The following is a 16,912-nucleotide window of genomic DNA, read 5'->3' as shown; positions in this document are numbered from 1 at the left end:
GAAACTGTACGCTAAAACAGAATGTAATCTTCCAACTGAAACCTAGCTTTAGGCTTGGGAGAGGGAAAAATCCTCATAATGCGAGATTCAAAGCCACACCCTCCCCTTCTTCCTTCCATTACCACTCCCCTGTATAATGCGCACACATACCTGCTCAGCCTTCTTGTGGCTGACCAGTGGAATCAAGGTTTCTGGTTCTGTGCACATCCCACACTCGTCAATCAGGATCTGTGTGATGTTGAGTTTGGAAAGGGAATTGTTGGAAGCAGTACAGCATGTGCATAGGATAACATCATGGCGCTGCAGCTCCACTTCACGGGCTGCACTTAGTAGTGATTTGTACCTATAGATTGAAGAGAAAAGACAGATTGTAACAAAACGTTCCAATGAAAAACATATGCACTGTAGTTTGTGCGCCCACTTCAATGTCCCCTCCTTCCCCATCACAAGTTACTGCTAAGCGCCAACACAGGGGTGGAGCCATGAAATCTTCTGCTGTTTCTCATTCAGTTATCAAGACTTACTCTTTAATATCATATTCAGACAACTCCTCCCGAGCCCGTATCCTGGCGTCAAACTCCAGAATCTCACTATGGTACTCATTGGTTTGCATCCTGATTCGATGATGCAATGTGATGGACCTTCACCAGGAATAAAAAAAGAAAGAATGTTTTGATGCCCAACAGGAGGAAGCACATTTCACAAGAAACTGAAGGCATTCTTGGAGCACAATATTTGATGGATAAAAGAACAAGGATGCTGCCCTGTTCCTTTTACTTCTTATGCGAGTGGCAGAGACCAGGTGGATATGACCAGTGTACAAAGCGCTCCTACCTGAGCTCTTCCTGGGGCCTTCCATCACGCAGGGACTTGAAACTCAAGTGCATACTGCTCCCAGGATAAGGGTAGTCAACCACTTCCATCTGCTCACTATAAACACGCAGCGGGCGCACTACGCTTCTCATGGGCAATAGCATTTCTGGCAAGAGAGAATAAGTATTAGAAAAACAATGCAAAAGTAAACTACTTTGTTCTGAAAACCTTTGCAAAAGTAAACTACTTCGCTCTCCTCATTTCCCAAAGGATATTAGGCTAGTCCTTCAACACTAAACAGCATTAGCAATGTCTAAGTTTAATGAAACTAGACTACCTCCTTCCCCAAAAATAAATGTAATCACTCCCAACCCAAACCAAGCTAGGAGTCTCTACAGCAACTCCACTACTTCAGGCATTCATCCAACCAAGTGCTATTCGAATATAGGAATGAAGAAATTACCAGCAACAACATCCACAGATTTATTGGATGGGCCACAGTAGAGGATGCTTCTGTTCGCACGACCATCTGCATTAGCCAGGGGAACTGGCACTTGATGCTGCTCGCACTCTTGGTTTAGTTGGTGAAACCAGTACACAATGTGGACACCGACAAAGGTCTTCCCTGTTCCTAGAAGGGGAGGATAATCATGAGCAGCAGAAATGTTTTTAATCAACTCGTCTGATACTGCAGTCCACGTGTGAACACTTCCGGTAAAGTATTAAATAGTCCTGACTCTCCCGGTATATAGGCCAGTAAAGCAGGAAGACAGAAATTAACTAGCTTGTGCACATGTATTTGCCTCCTGCCCCTAAAACCATCAAACATCCAGTGCCTTTCTTTCAATTTATTCCACCCCACCCCAAATGGTCTTTCTGCTCTTCAAAATCCAAAACTCATGGAACACGGCCATTAGCCCCTGAAAGGGTACACTGATGTAGAGGCAACACCCCCCCCCCAAACCCCCCACAACCTCATTCAATCTTCTGTTCAGCAAACTCTTATAGTAACCACTCCAAGTCCTATGCCCTTATACTGAAAATGCAGTGTCTCACTCAATGTACACCTCAGTTCTTCCACCACTTGCTGCTCCATGGTACAGACCTGTGATTCATGCTTCAATGGAACCATCATCACCCCTTCGCATTCCCTCCTCAAACCCTTACCATTCCTCAAAGTCATTAAACTAGTTTGAAGAGCCTTAATCACTACCTCTCCACTACCCCACTAACAATCTAAGCAAGTCATTTCAGTGATATTTTCCCCAACATTGGGTTGATGAGTACTTTGAGGGATAGCTCCACACATGACAAAATAAACATGCTGGCGAGTATGGCAAGGCAAGTACAGTACGTATATGCAAACCAAAATCTTTCTCTATGCCTAATTGTAGCTGAAAATTGCTGCAACATAGTAGTCCATCGCATGTACACCACCAACCTACTTCCCACATAGTCCACTCTATTAAACTAGCACTCGACAAAGCACAAGACCGCAAAAGGAGTAGCGAATTCCACAGCCATACCTAAAAATAAAACACACACACACACACACACACACACACACACACACACACACACACACACACAAAATTGGAGTTTTGCATATATTCGGCAAAATAAGGCTAGAAGTCTATGGTCGTTTTTAAGTTATGGTGGAGAGTTGCTCTTGTAAGGGCACACCTACACCAGCGACACTAAATCTGTTCCCCTTACAGGTCTGTATTGCTAGCAGAGTTTTCTAGCATAGAATTAGTACAGTGCTATCCACGTCAAGCTAGAAAAGGGACTATGCATTTTGCCAGTTTTGCAGTAAAGTCTTTAAGAACAGGATTAGCCAGAGTTATCCATGCCAAGCTGAAAAATTACAAACGTTTTTTACTACTTCAGGAATAATAATATTACAGCTTTAGATTAATAAAATACTATTCAAGCCAACTGGGAATGAATAAAAGCAAGTCCTGACATGCGTTTTGCTCTCACTAAAGGTGGTCAGTGAAGCATAGTTTTACTTGGACACAAGGAGCCACCCAGTATAGGTCAAACAAAACACTCAAGCTTAGATTGCAACATAAATTATGCAAAACAAGGCTGTAAAACTGGGTAGTTTCCAAGTTTAGGTGGAGAGCTCCTACAACACCAGCAATACTCAAAATCTGTCTACCTAAAGAAGGCTACGTGGCGAGGTTTGAAGGCACTGTACCTCTAAATAAAGGCTGCGTAACAGTGAAGTTAATCTCAGCCTCCTCAGGTGTGGGGCAGACCTAGGAGCACAAGACTGGCTAACAATAACCCAAATTGGGTCATTGATACAAAGGAAGACCACTTGTGACCACACAAATTCTAGTAACAGATTGAAAAGGAGAGACCACTTGAACACCGCAACTGAAAGCAAGTTCACTGACCTCATAAGTACCAGTCAGGGTCCCTTGCACAGAAAAGTATGCCCTAACACCGGAGGAGGTGTACACAAGACAAGGGATCGGGAAGTCCTCCCTATCTATGAATAAATGAAGTCCCCACCACCAACCACCCACCTGCACTCCCTCCAGCAGCCTCTCTCAGTCTGGAATTCTCTCTCTTCTCATTTCTTTCTCTCCATTAGCAGACATAAGAGAGGAGACCAGGGACATGGATGGGAGAGGAGGGGCAGCAGGCTTCCCCTGTGTAAGAAATTAGAGAGGCTCCTTAAAGTTGCATGAGTGGGACAGATTTGTCTAATGAAGCATCGATCTGCAGAAGTGTGGTGGGAAGGAAAGGCTGTGTGCAGTACTCTGCGCGAGTTGAGAAAGGAAGTGTCGGCGGTCAGTGCACGAGAACTGTAAATGTGAGGAGGGGGTGAGGGCAGGAATGACTTCTGTATGTTAATGAGATTATGTGAGCAGTCCCAAACCTTAAACCTAGGGGTGGGGTTATAGCTCTTCCCAAATGGGGGGGGGGTTACGGGGGTTGTGAGATCCCCCCCCAAAACCCATTGACAAAGCACATCACCCCTCCCGACAGCAAAGAGATGGAGTCGTTTCTTACCTGTAACTCCAGTTCTGTAGTAGGGGTATCTCTGTTATAGTCATAATCTAGAGAATAGTCCCGCTCATGAGCGGGGACCCCGGAGCAATCACAAATAATCTCTTAAGCTGTCTTCTTTGCAGCAGTGCATAGACACGAGAGAGAATTAAAGACAGATAATGCAGCCTGTACATGCAAGGCTACACTGTCCAGTACTTCAACTAGAAATGCAAAGGATATTCCACCAATATCACATTTAAACCTGTCTGCCAGGTTTCACCATGGAAAACACTCCCCAATCCCCCCCCCCCGCTCCCCCTTCACCAAATCCTTGGAATGATAGAGAGGAAGGACAGGACAGACAAGCCCCCATAGGCTGCCATTATGTGGCTTAAAAAGGTACCGTGCCTTTAATCCCTTCGATGCTCACGACTAGCTCAGCTCGTCATGCAGTACACTGGTCGTGTGCTTATGACGAGCTGACCTTTTCATGAACAATGGAGTTAAGGTAAAATCAGCACGGGGGGGGGCAATTGCCTTAGCAGTTAAGTGGTTAAGGAAACTTTCCAGAACTCTCCTGGTATCCCAGAATGCACAGCAACTCCCTCCACTTTCAGTTCTTTTTGGAGATGTATACAGCTAGACCTGTAGCATTCATCATTTTATCCTTTTCTCCACCGGGGAGGAGGGCGGGCGCTTATGACTAACAGAGATACCCCTACTACAGAACTGGAGTTACAGGTAAGAAACTACTCCTTCTGTAGTAGGGGGATCTCTGTGTATAGTCATAATCTAGTGAATAGAATGGCAAGCCCATCCAAAAATAACCTGGCGGTGGAGAAAACAAGGCAACACCACTACTGTGCAAACAGATTTCTCAATGAAGCCAGCCCAACCTGAGCATCTGCCCTGGCATCAGAGTCCAGACAGTAATGCTTAGCAAAGGTATGGACCGACTTCCAAGTGGCAGCCTTGCAGATCTCAGCAATGGGAACATTACGAAGCAAATCTGTTGTAGCCGCTTTGCCCCTGATGGAATGAGCCTTATGCTTACCCCCTAAAGTCTTATTCGCTTTCTGATAACAGAGCTGGATACAAGACACAATCCACCTAGAAATGGACTGTTTCGAAGTAGCCAGACCAGTCCTAACCGACCCATAGTTGACAAACAATTGGTCGGACCTGCGAATGTCTTTGGTTTTATAGAGATAGAATTTAAACACCCTTCTGACATCCAGGGAATGAAGAGACCTTTCCGCTGGAGGGGAAGGATTCTGGAAAAAAGTCGGTAAATTTATAGCCTGATTAACATGAAAATCAGAAATCACCTTGGGAGGGAACTTAGGGAGGGGGGGGGGGGGGGGTGTTTCGCATAACAACCTTAGCAGCATGAAATACAGTATAAGGTTCCTGGCAACACAATGCCTGAATCTCACACCCTGCGGGCCGGTGTAATGGCCACGAGGAACGCCGCCTTCCAAGACAGGTGCTGCAGTGAAGCCTTGTGAATAGGCTCGAAAGGTTCCTTCATCAGCCTGGACAGCACCACATTCAGTTCCCAAGCAGGCAAAGGAAGCCGAACAGGAGGGAACACCTTAAACCCTTCCAAAAAATCCTTAATCACAGGAATCTGGAAGAAGGAAGTCTGCGAAGGGCATTTCCTGTACGCAGTCAAGGCAGCCAGATGAACCTTAAAGGAATGGAAATTAAGGCCAGACTGAGCTAGATGCAGAAGGTATGGAAGGATGACATATTCCTTGCAGGTCGTCGGATCATAGTGCTTAGAAATGCACCAGATGCAGAATCTCTTCCATTTGTAAGCATAAGAGGTCCTAGTAGATGGCCTCTTAGCCTCCTTCAATATGTCCATGCAATCATCAGGAAGATTCAAGTGGCCATATCGCACTATCTCAGGAGCCGTGCCGCCAAACTCAATGACGAGAGGTTGGGGTGCACCATCTGCCCCCCCGAACTTCGTGAGAAGGTCCGGCCGACACAGCAGCCGCCGATGAGGCAGGATCAACCGATGAAGCAGGTCCGTGAACCACCACTGCCTGGGCCATTCCGGAGCAATGAGGATCATCCGCGCCCGGGATTGGGCCAGCTTGATGAGCATCGCCGGAATCAGGGGAATGGGTGGAAATGCGTACAGAAAGCTGTTAGACCAGCTGATCAATAACGCGTTCCCCAGAGTCCCGGGCTGATAATACCTCGAGGCGAAGTCACGGCATTTGCTGTTTTCGGCGGTGGCGAACAGATTCACGTCTGGAGTGCCCCACATGGCGAAGACGTCACCGAGCACCTCGTCGTTTATGACCCACTTGTGGTTTTCCTGAAGCAGTCTGCTGAGGGCGTCCGCCTGAACATTCTGTACCCCTGGCAGATGAGTTGCCGTTATCGTCAGTCCTCTGGCTAGCAGCCAGTGCCAGATCGCCTGCGCTTCCTGTGACAGTGTGCGCGATCTTGAGCCCCCCTGCTTGTTGAGGTAATACATTGTGGTTGTATTGTCTGTCTGTACAAGCAAGGAGGTGGTCTGGCAGGACGGATGAAAGGCCATCAATGCCAAGTGAACAGCTCTGAGTTCCAGGAAATTGATGTGATACGTGGACTCTGCTGGAGACGACATTCCCTGGATTTGTAGATGGTCTGAATGCACTCCCCAGCCCTGGAGAGACGCATCCGTCACAATAGTCTGAGTCGGGATATCCTTGTGGAAAGGAACCCCCCTGAGTAGATTCTCTGCTGAGCACCTCCATTCTCAGGGACTGTTGTGCATGACGAGACAACTGGATCCTGCCGTCCCAGCACCCTTTCCTCTGGTCCCATTGATCCTCCAAGCATTCCTGCAACGGCCTCATGTGCAGGCGCGCATGTGGGGTGAGGAAGATACAAGAGGCCATCGACCCCAGTAGAGAAGGCACCGTCCTCACTGTTGTAGATGGAGCAGCTATGAGAGCCTGAGCCTTCCGAAGGAGTGATAAGCGTCTCTCCTCCAAAGGAGACACGCTTGCTGACAGCGTATTGATGGAGGCTCCCAAGTACTGCAGGCACTGGACCGGGATCAGAACAGACTTGGACATATTTATGTGCAACCCCAGCTGATTCAGCAGGACAGCCGTCCTGTTTAAGTGCAATTGTGCTTCCTGGAAGGTGGAGGCCTTTATCAACCAGTCGTCCAGGTGGACAAACACCTTGTTCTTTCGCAGGTGCGCAGCCATGCACTTCGAAAACGTCCTGGGTGCAGACTTCAGTCCAAACGGTAGTACGGTGTACTGATAGCGATTGGTGCCGACGAGGAAGTGCAGGAACTTCCGGCCTTTCCGTGCAATGGGCACATGGAAGTACGCATCTTGCAGATCTATCGCGCAAAGCCAGTCTACCCTTTGCAGCTGTGGGTAAATCTGGTGCTTGTCACAAATCCAGAATGGGCCTGAACTCGTTCTGGTCTTTCTTCCTCACCAGGAAGAAGGAAGAGTAAAGGCACTTTCCCCTTTGAGACAGAGGGACATCTTCTATCGCCCTTTTTCTTAACAGGGTGTCGGCCTCCGCCTGGTGCTCGCGTAGCTGGAACTGCGAGGCAACCGGTGGAATTGCTGGAGGCGGACTGGTGAACCGAAGACTGTATCCATTGCAAACAATATTCAGCACCCACTTGTCTTGAGCAATGTTTATCCACTCTGCCAGGTAATGTTGGATGCTTCCCCCCACCGGAGTGGGTAACGGACGAGGGGGAAGAAGCACCTCAGGGCCTAGACCCAGCCGGGCCTTTGGTTGCGGATGACGACTGCTGACCACCACGGCCCCTCTGGTGCTTTTGGAACGGGCGTCGTTGGAACGGTTGCTGCTGTTGTTGCGGCCCAGCCTCTCCACCTCTCCCTCTACCTTGCGCCCCGTACCGTCTCTGGAACGAGCGGAAGGTCTTCTGTTCCTTCGGCTTTTCCAACCAGACAGCCGTCAGGGTCTCAGCCTCCGCCTTCATGCGGGCCATCTCCTCGTCCGCATGTTTCCCAAAAAGGGTCTCGCCCGAAAAGGGTAGATTGGCAACCCTCTGCTGCACCTCAGGCTTCAAGGACGTCAGACGCAGCCAGGCGTGGCGCCTCAGGTCGACCCCATGACAGTATCCGTGTGCTGCCAGGAGGGAGGAATCCGCAGCAGAGCCGATCACTTGGTTGGAGACCATGAGTCCTTCATTCATGATCTCTTGGAAATCCTCCCTGTTCTCCCAGGGAAGAAGTTCCACGAACCGTGCGAGCGACTCCCATAGGGACGGATCATAACATCCCAACAAGGCTGAGGCACTAGCGTCCTTCATAGACGTGGCAGCGTCCCACAGACCTTCCTGCCCGCCGAATCCATCCAGCGGCTCTCCTTGTCAGGAGTCACTGTCGAAGACAGAGTGGTGGCGTGTTGCTTCCTCGCCGCCGTCACAATTACTGAGTCCAGTGCAGGGTCCAAGCGAAGGAACGCCGGATCAGAGTCAGAAGCCAGATACTTCTTATGCAGCCTGGAAGGAGCGGATTTCGTAACCGCAGGGGTGAGGAAGAGCTCCATGGCCGGTTCCACCAGCCCAGGCACCAACGGCAACAAGGGGCGAGACAACTGTTTCTTATGCAGGGTCTCGAAGATGACGGAAGTTAGGGGCGCGGGCACCGTGAGTGTGATGCCCAGCTCAGCCGTTCCTCACAGCAAAACCTCCTGGAAGGAGACAATGTCGTCGATCGGGGACACCCTCGTCCGAGGTGAGTCAGTCAGGGTCGGCGAGTAGTCCCTGGCACTAGACGAATCCGTGTGGTGGGATCTAGACATGTCCCTCCTACGGCACCGTCTGGACTTCGTGGACGAGCGACTCCTGGATCTATCCCTCCGTCTTGAGCGAGACCTCGACCTCCGCGGCCTCGGACGTTCCGCGGGCCGGAAAGGAGGGCGCTGCGGAGGCCGAACAGGGAGCCTAGGTTGCGGAGGCCCCGTAGGCGGCGTCGGCAAATGAGGAAACGAGGCAGACCTTGGAGGAGGACGGTGAGGAGGAACCGGAGGTGGTGGAGTAGGAGGTTGAGACAGTGGAGGAGGAGTCGCGTTCCGCGGAGGAGGATTCACGGGCAAAGGAGGCGGTGTAGGCGACCTCGGTTTGGAGGGTGAGTACACTTGAGAGTACTCCGAGCCAGGAGACTGTCCCACTCTCCTTTTCTTCTTCTGACCAGAGGGGGGTGATCTTGAGGCCCTACCCCTCGTAGACGAGCGACGGCGCCGCCGCGACCGTGTGCTCGCTGAAGCAGGGAACTCCGTCCTGGTCCTAGAACGTCTAGGCTTCCTCCTCGACGCTGAGCGTCCCCTCGACGACGGTCGGTGCCTCGACGTCGATCGTCTCCTCGACGACAGTGATCTTCTCGGTATAGACGACCTCCGTCTCGACGCTGATCCTAGTCTCGACGTCGTTGACTTGCGTGTCGACGTCGACCGGCGGTGTCGCCTCGACAGCGAGCGCCGGCGTCTTGACCTCTCTGGACGTCGATGGCTCAACGACGAATCAGTCCTCGACCTCGTCGGAGGTCTCGACGTCAGTCCCCTCCACGTCGCTTCAACCCAGAGCCCTGGGGAGACAGGGAACAGACTGTGGTCATTCCTTTCGACGCCGAGGCCATTGACGTCAACGGAGACCAGTGGCATTTCCTGGCCTTTTCCTTACTGGGGAGCCCCCCCAGAGGCCGGCGAACAGGCAGAGGAAGGAGCCCTTTCATGCCCAGACCCACCTTGTCCTTGCTGCCTTCTCGGTTCCAAACCTTGGATCCTGGTCTTCTCCCTCTCCTTCAGGGTCCTTTTAGGGAACTGCAGACAGAAATCACACTCCTCAGGAACATGAGAAGAAGGCAGGCACAGGATGCAAACCCTGTGAGAATCCGATTTTCTCTTTTGCCTGGAGCACTCAGGACATTTATCAAATAAGGCAGGCTTATTTGATAAAAAGAGCAGCCAAAACACCAGAGAAACTCCAGCATATATGAGAAGGGGCAAAACACGTCAAGTGAACACACCAACACTTTAAAAGTGCACAATTTGTAGAAAAAAAACAAAAAAAGGAGAGCTCAATACTCCAGGGTCCTGCTAGCAGGAGCCGGAAAAAAGAACTGGAAGTGGAGGGAGTTGCTGTGCATTCTGGGATACAAGGAGAGTTCTGGAAAGTTTCCTTAAAGGCACGGTATCCCTTTTTAAGCCACACAATGGCAGCCTACGGGGGCGTGTCCTTCCTCTCCATCATTCCAAGGATTTGGTGAGGGGGGGGGGGGGTTACCATGGTGAAGCCTGGCAGACAGGTTTAAATGTGATATTGGTGGAATATCCTTTGCATTTCTAGTTGAAGTACTGGACAGTGTAGCCTTGCATGTACAGGCTGCATTATCTGTCTTTAATTCGCTCTTAAGTGTCTATGCACTGCTGCAAAGAAGACCGCTTAAGAGATTATTTTTGATTGCTCCGGGGTCCCCGCACATGAGCGGGACTATTTGCTAGATTATGACTATGCACAGAGATCCCCTACTACAGAAGTATTTGTATAATGGATGCACATGTCATTTTGATGCGGGCAGCCACACTCCGGTGAGCGCCCATTTCCCGTGCATCTTTGATGAGCATGTCATGTGTACATGTGATTGTGCGCTGCGCCGGGAATTCTGGTGTACCCTTGAGGTATAATTCTTATATGAAATCTAATTTCTGGTATACACTTGGTGCACACTTAAGATGTGAAATCTAATTAGTACACCATTGATGCACTGGTGTGAAAAAATAAGTGTTGGTATTCCTATGATGCACACTTTAGGCGGGTAATGCGATTTTCAGATGTACCATTGATACATATTTGGGAAATAGCATGCGGTTATCTGGAGTATCAAACATGCACACATCTGGTACACCGCTGATGTTTATTTTCTGGTGTAACATTGTTAAACACCAGAGGTGTAGAATGTTAATGCCTGGTGTAGCACCACTGCATATTTTTAATACGAAACTGATGAGATTGTTGCTGTGCCGTTGATGTACGCTGTGTGCATAAAATGCCACTTTTTGGTGTACCACTGTTAAGATCTTCTGGCAGTCATAATTTCTGAAGCACCATTGATGCAAATGTCTGGTGTACCCTTGACACTTCCGACGAAGAAAGCAAACACCTGGAGCAGTATTAATGTGCATTACTCGTCTACCGCCGAAGCATGCTTAGGAAGTGGCTTCGCATCCTTGTTGTACAACTGGTGCAACGTTGGGTGTACATGTGAATGGATTTTCTGTATAACGTAGATGCAGACCTATGGTATAGAGGTCAATGGGGACTTCTGTGGCACAGTAGGTGCACATTTCGTGCCAACGCTTAAATACCCAACCTGGATAGAAATATTGTCCTAGAATTATAACATTAAGGTACACAGGTCTAATTTACATGGTGATGACATTACAACTGGGGAATACGTACACACATTTGTGCTACGTATGCAGATTTGATGGCTCTCGGCGTGTACACAAACATATGGTTATTAATTGTCAAAAATGAGTGTTACATTCAAATGATTATCAACAATTACACACAATAGCCACTACACATGTAGATGCAGAAAAACATCATAAACCATATTGTTTACAATATAAATATGGATGTTAATAATGATTAAGGCCCGTGAACTGTAAGGTTGGGAAAATGTCACTAGGTGTTGTACATGGCATGTATATGTTTGGTTGTCATTGTGTTTATATAGCACTTAACTACCCCTGGCGAGGTGTCCAATGGCTTTTCGGCAAGTAGCACGTTAATCCGGAACCCAAAAAGGGTTAGTGGTGAATTAGTATATGGAAATATGAATTTGTTTGACCGGTTGACACGAGTGTTAGCTGGATTGAAAAGGATAATGGATGGATAGAAGATGGAAGGGCAAAGAAAAGGTACATTTAAAGATCATAGTTTGGAGGAAGGTTGGGATGAGTAAAGAAGAGATTGAGGGTAGAAGTATTTCTAGAAGTGGATTGGGGGGAAAAAGGAGGTCTCCGATGGGTCTAAGGAGGGATACATGCTGGCTGGAAGGCGTTTAGACAGGGTTGTTTAGGAGATCTGAATAGTAACATGAAGATAGAGGTGGTGCAAGGAGGGCTAGAGGAGAGAGTAGTCTAATAGGGATTATTTTGGAGATCATAGTAGTAGAGTGAGGTTTGTGGTGAGTCTGAGGCTGAAGGCAGAGGATATATTGCAAGAGGTATATGGTGAGATATAGTGTAGTGCATTGGACAGACTCAATTATTTTCAAAAATGTTTTTTTAATATACCACAGGAGTACAGAGCTAATGACTGTAGAGTAGTTGTGTATATATATATATATATATATATATATATATATATATATATATATATATATATATATATATATATATATATATAGATATATATATAGCGACATTCCACAAAGGGGTGTTCAATAATTGATAACTGCGCAGCCGTTTCAAAATGGGAACTAATACAGGTGCTTAAAACTAGGCGCAACACAATGGAGTGCCATGTACAATGTCAAAAGAGAGCGAGCAAGAAGCCAGGGAATGCAACTTGTGAACCCCTACGGTCAGGGTCATGCCCAAGGTGACAACATGTGTTTTTGGTGAGTGCAGGCTCCAATGGGCCAGTGGGGGTTCAGTGAGCAGGCATGGGCTGGCGCACTCAGTGCCATACAAGGTGATATACAGACTTATTGTGTAATTGGAATGTACATGTGCATGCACGCACACACTGTAGACAAAACAGGTCAGAAAAAAATCTAGTATCACATTTTGCAGAAAGACCCATGGTGTAGGACATCGAAAGATCTGCTCTTGGGGGCACACAGAGTAACTGAAGGAAGCTGGGCCCAATTATCAGCTTTTCTAGAAAAAAAAGTGCTATTGACGGGTTCAGGGGAAGGGGTGGGGAGGAATATTACCTCAATCACAGCTCGAGCAGTGGGCGTATACTACTTAACTTTTGTCAATCTGTGATTGGTCCATGAGTCACAGAAAGGAATGGAAGATTTTAGCATTGTAAATGGCAACGTCTTTTACCTATGTGTTATGGAGTGTATGTATGGGATGTGTAGTGGAATTTTGTGGGTCGGATTGGGTTAGTTGTGTGGCGTGGAATTGTGTGGTGTGGAGTGGATTTCTGTAGTGGTTTTATGTGGCATGGTGTGATATGGATATGTGTGGGTATTAATATGTGGTATTGAGTGTATTGGAATTATATGGAGTGGGATTGTGTGGAATGGTATTGTGTTGTGGAGTGGTAAGTAATGTGCTGTTGAATTTTGTAAAAAGAACAATTGATGAACAGAATGCAGAACAAGGTCATACATTCACCCCAGTACAGAGAGCTGGGCCTAAATCCATCGTTTTTTTTTGCTCACCATGCCTTTCTAGTTTGGACCCAGCCACATGCAAATCAGACTTGACCCTGCACCCAATGGGAACAATCCAGCCCGAACTGCCAGGCCAGGTCCTCCCTGGACTGGAAACAAGCATCCTAAGATCGGTTTCGGGCTTTCAGCCCTCATCAGCCAGGATAGCTGGACTCCAGTGGCACGAGAGATCGGGACCCACGTCTGGGCATACCAGTCCCACTCGGGGTGACAAATGCAAAAAGAACAATTGATGGACAGAATGCAGAACAATGTCATACATTCACCCCAGTACGGAGATCTGGGCCTAAATCCATCATTTTTTTACTCACCATGCCTTTCTAGTTTGGACCCAGCCATATGCATATCAGTCTAGACCCTGCTGCTGGATTTAACCCAGATGCTTTTGACTGGGAGGAATGTTTGCATTGTCCAGCATTCCGTCCATCAATTGTTTCTTTTGCATTTGTCCCCCTAAGTGGGAAGGGTATGCCCAGACGTGGGTCCCGTGCTCACTACACCACTGGATTCAAGTTAGCCTGGCTGATGAAGGGTGAGGCCCTGAAACCAGTCCCAGGATGCTGGTTTCCGGTCCAGGGGGGACCAGGCTTGGCAGTTCGGGCTGGACTTTTCCCACAAGTAACAGTGTTAAGACTAATTTGCATATGGCTGGGTCCAAACTGGGGTGGTGTGGTGAGCAAAAGAATGATGGATTTAACCCAGATCCTTGTGACTGGGGCTGAATGTTTGCATTGTCCAGCATTCTGTCCATCAATTGTTTCTGTTGAATTTTGTGGCATGCTATGGAATTGTGTGGTGTGGATTGAATGTATGTGGTGTGTTGTGTAATTGTGTTGTTGAGATTGATTATGTGGTTTGGTGTCAAATTATGTCACATGGACTGAAAATGTGTGGGGTTGAATTGTGTGGATAGCTTTGCGTTTGAGAGTTATTTGGCACGTTCAATGTATTTTAGCCTTGTGTAATGGAGTGTAGTGGATGTATGTGGTGTTGAGTGGAATTATGTGGGTTGGATTGGAATTGTGTAATTGTATGGTGTGGAATTGTGTGGGGTTGTGTGGAGGTGTGTAAAGGAATTATGTGGATAGTAATGATGTGGCATTGAGTACTGAAATTATGTGGAGTGGGACTGTGTGCCCTGAGAGTGGCATGTAATCGAGTGGAATTATGTGGTGTTTTGTAGCACAATGTGGAATTATTTGTCATGAATTGGATACATGTGGTGTGCAGTGAAATGGTGTTGTGTAGTTGAATTATGTGGAGTGGAATTTTGTAGAGTTTAATTTTTTGGCACGGAATAATGTGGCATTGAGTGAAATTATGTTGAGTGGAATTATGTGGCATTGTGTGGTGTATTTATGTGGATTGTTTTGTGGCATACAGTGGAATTATGTAGGGTGCATTTATGTGGTATTCAGTAGACTGTAATTGGGTGGAGTTGAATTATGTGGTCTTGAATGGTATTTAAGTGGAGTAAAAATATGTGGTCTTGTGTCATATGGTTGAATCATGGCTGTATGGTCATGTTGCCAGGATCCAAGTTAATACCTATAATAAACTACTGAAGAATGCGGATTGCTGTACCGGTCGCCATCCAGAGTTAAAAGACTCATAAGAACAGACAGCAAATTGCCAAAGGAACAAACAGAAAAATAATGGCTATAATATTGATATTTCGTGCCGAATTTGGAGATTTCTTCTGTTGGTATTTCACTATTGTCAAAGAGAAACCAACGTCTTCCAGTCAGATTGTATAGTAAAAATGTAAATAGAGAAAATTGAATATGCTACTTACCAGTATGCATCTGTTCTTGGCATGTAGGGCTGCTAACATTCATATCTTAGCATTAGATCGCCGCCTAGTGTTGGGTCCGGATGATCGCACATTGTTGTCCTGGAAGAGTCTTCGAAGTATCCTGAGATAGGTGGCTCCTCCCCTGGACTACAGTGCGCATGGGCATCGGCTCCATCCCCAGATTGTTTTTCGCCATTGTGGCAGAAGATGGAGTGAAAAGTGTAAAGGATGTCCATGCTAATGACTGAATACAATAGTATATCTGCAGCTGCAACAGGCACCGGGGAGGAGGGTGGACGATATGAATGTTAGCAGCCCTACATGCCAAGAACAGATGCATACTGGTAAGTAGCATATTCAGTTCGAGGCATGTGGGCTGCTAAATTCATATCTTAGCATAGAATACATAGCAGTCCCTCCATCAGCGGCGGTTGCCCGTGCCAGCTGCAGAAACCTGAAAGAGTGTCTTGAGAACAGCCTGTCCTACAGCAGCTTGCTGCTTGGAATGCACATCAACACAGTAGTGTTTTGTAAAGGTATGTGGTGTAACCCACGTGGCTGCTCTGCAAATGTCCTCTAAAGGAATGTTCCCTAGGAAAGCCATGGATGCCCCCAATTTGCGTGTGGAGTGCGCCCTTGGGGGTATCGTTAGAGTGCGCTTGGCCTTTTGATAACATATTTGGATGCACTTAACAATCCACCTGGCTATTCCTGCTTTGGAAATAGGGTTGCCTTTGTGTTGTGGTGCGAAGGCAACAAAAAGTTGTTTTGTTTTCCTAAAGGGTTGTGTCCTGTCTATGTAGTACATCAACGCCCTCCGTACATCTAAGGTATGGAGCATTCTTTCCGCCACTGTTTGTGGGTTTTGAAAGAATGCCGGTAAGTCAATAGTTTGGTTGAGATGAAACTGTGACACCACCGTCGGAAGGAATTTGGGGTTAGTGCGTAGCACTACTCTATTTGGATGTATCTGAATGAAAGGCTCTTGGATTGTGAGCGCTTGCAGCTCACTAACACGCCTCAGTGACGTAATAGCTATTAGGAAAGCTACTTTCCACGTTAGGAACTGGAGTTCACACGAGTGCAGTGGCTCAAAAGGTGGTCCCATAAGTCTGGTGAGGACCACATTGAGGTTCCACACCGGAGCTGGTGGTGTTCTTGGGGGAATGACTCGTTTCAGACCTTCAAGGAAAGCTTTAATGGCAGGCACTCTGAAGACAGAGAGACGCTGCCTGTTCTGAAGATAAGCCGCTATGGCGGATAGATGTATCCGAATGGAAGTGTACGCTAGATTGCACCTGTAAAGATGCAACAGATAGCAAATGATGTCAGGGATAGATGCATCTAGCGGGTTGATGTCATTGGCTGTACAGTAAATGACAAAACGCTTCCATTTCGCAGCATAGCATGCTCTGGTAGTTGGCTTCCTTGCCTCCTTGATGATGTTCATGCATTCCGGAGGTAGGTTAAGGTATCCAAACTCTAGGACTTCAGGAGCTAGATCGCCAGGTTGAGCTGTTGCGGATCTGGATGCTGAATTTCTCCATGGTTCTGCGTCAAAAGTTTGGGCGTGAGGCGCAGTCTTTGATGCGGCACCACTGAGAGTTCGAGGAACGTGGTGTACCATGCTTGGCGAGCCCACGTTGGAGCAACCAGGATGAGAGTCATCGCGTGCTGCCTTAGCTTTCTTGCCACCAGCGGTATCAGAGGGGCTGGCGGAAAAGCGTACGCAAATTTGCCTGACCAGTTCATCCATATCGCATTCCCCTGCGACTGTGGGTGCGGGAACCTGGCGGCAAAGTGTTGGCATTTTGCGTTTTCTTTTGTGGCAAACAGGTCTATCTCCGGATGACCCCACTGCTGGAAGTACGGGTGGAGT

At 47.7% G+C, this 16,912-nt stretch overlaps 1 protein-coding gene across 4 annotated transcripts in view; it reads right to left on the bottom strand.

The window, feature by feature from the left end:
- Positions 1 to 16,912, bottom strand: part of HELZ2 (helicase with zinc finger 2) — a 127,605-nt gene that overhangs the window by 9,711 nt on the left and 100,982 nt on the right. For all 4 annotated transcript variants that reach the window (XM_078651695.1, XM_078651698.1, XM_078651697.1 and 1 more), the window contains 4 exons: positions 1,277 to 1,444; positions 835 to 979; positions 525 to 641; positions 151 to 343 (listed from right to left, as the gene is read on the bottom strand). In XM_078651695.1, coding sequence (XP_078507821.1) covers positions 151 to 343; positions 525 to 641; positions 835 to 979; positions 1,277 to 1,444 — 623 coding nt within the window. The remainder of the gene's footprint in view (positions 1 to 150; positions 344 to 524; positions 642 to 834; positions 980 to 1,276; positions 1,445 to 16,912) is intronic.

The sequence above is a fragment of the Lissotriton helveticus genome, chromosome 7 (genome assembly GCF_964261635.1).
Source record: "Lissotriton helveticus chromosome 7, aLisHel1.1, whole genome shotgun sequence".
NCBI classification, from domain to species: domain Eukaryota; kingdom Metazoa; phylum Chordata; class Amphibia; order Caudata; family Salamandridae; genus Lissotriton; species Lissotriton helveticus.
Note: the sequence above shows the minus strand (reverse complement) of the source record. Positions and strands in the feature narration are given on the sequence as shown.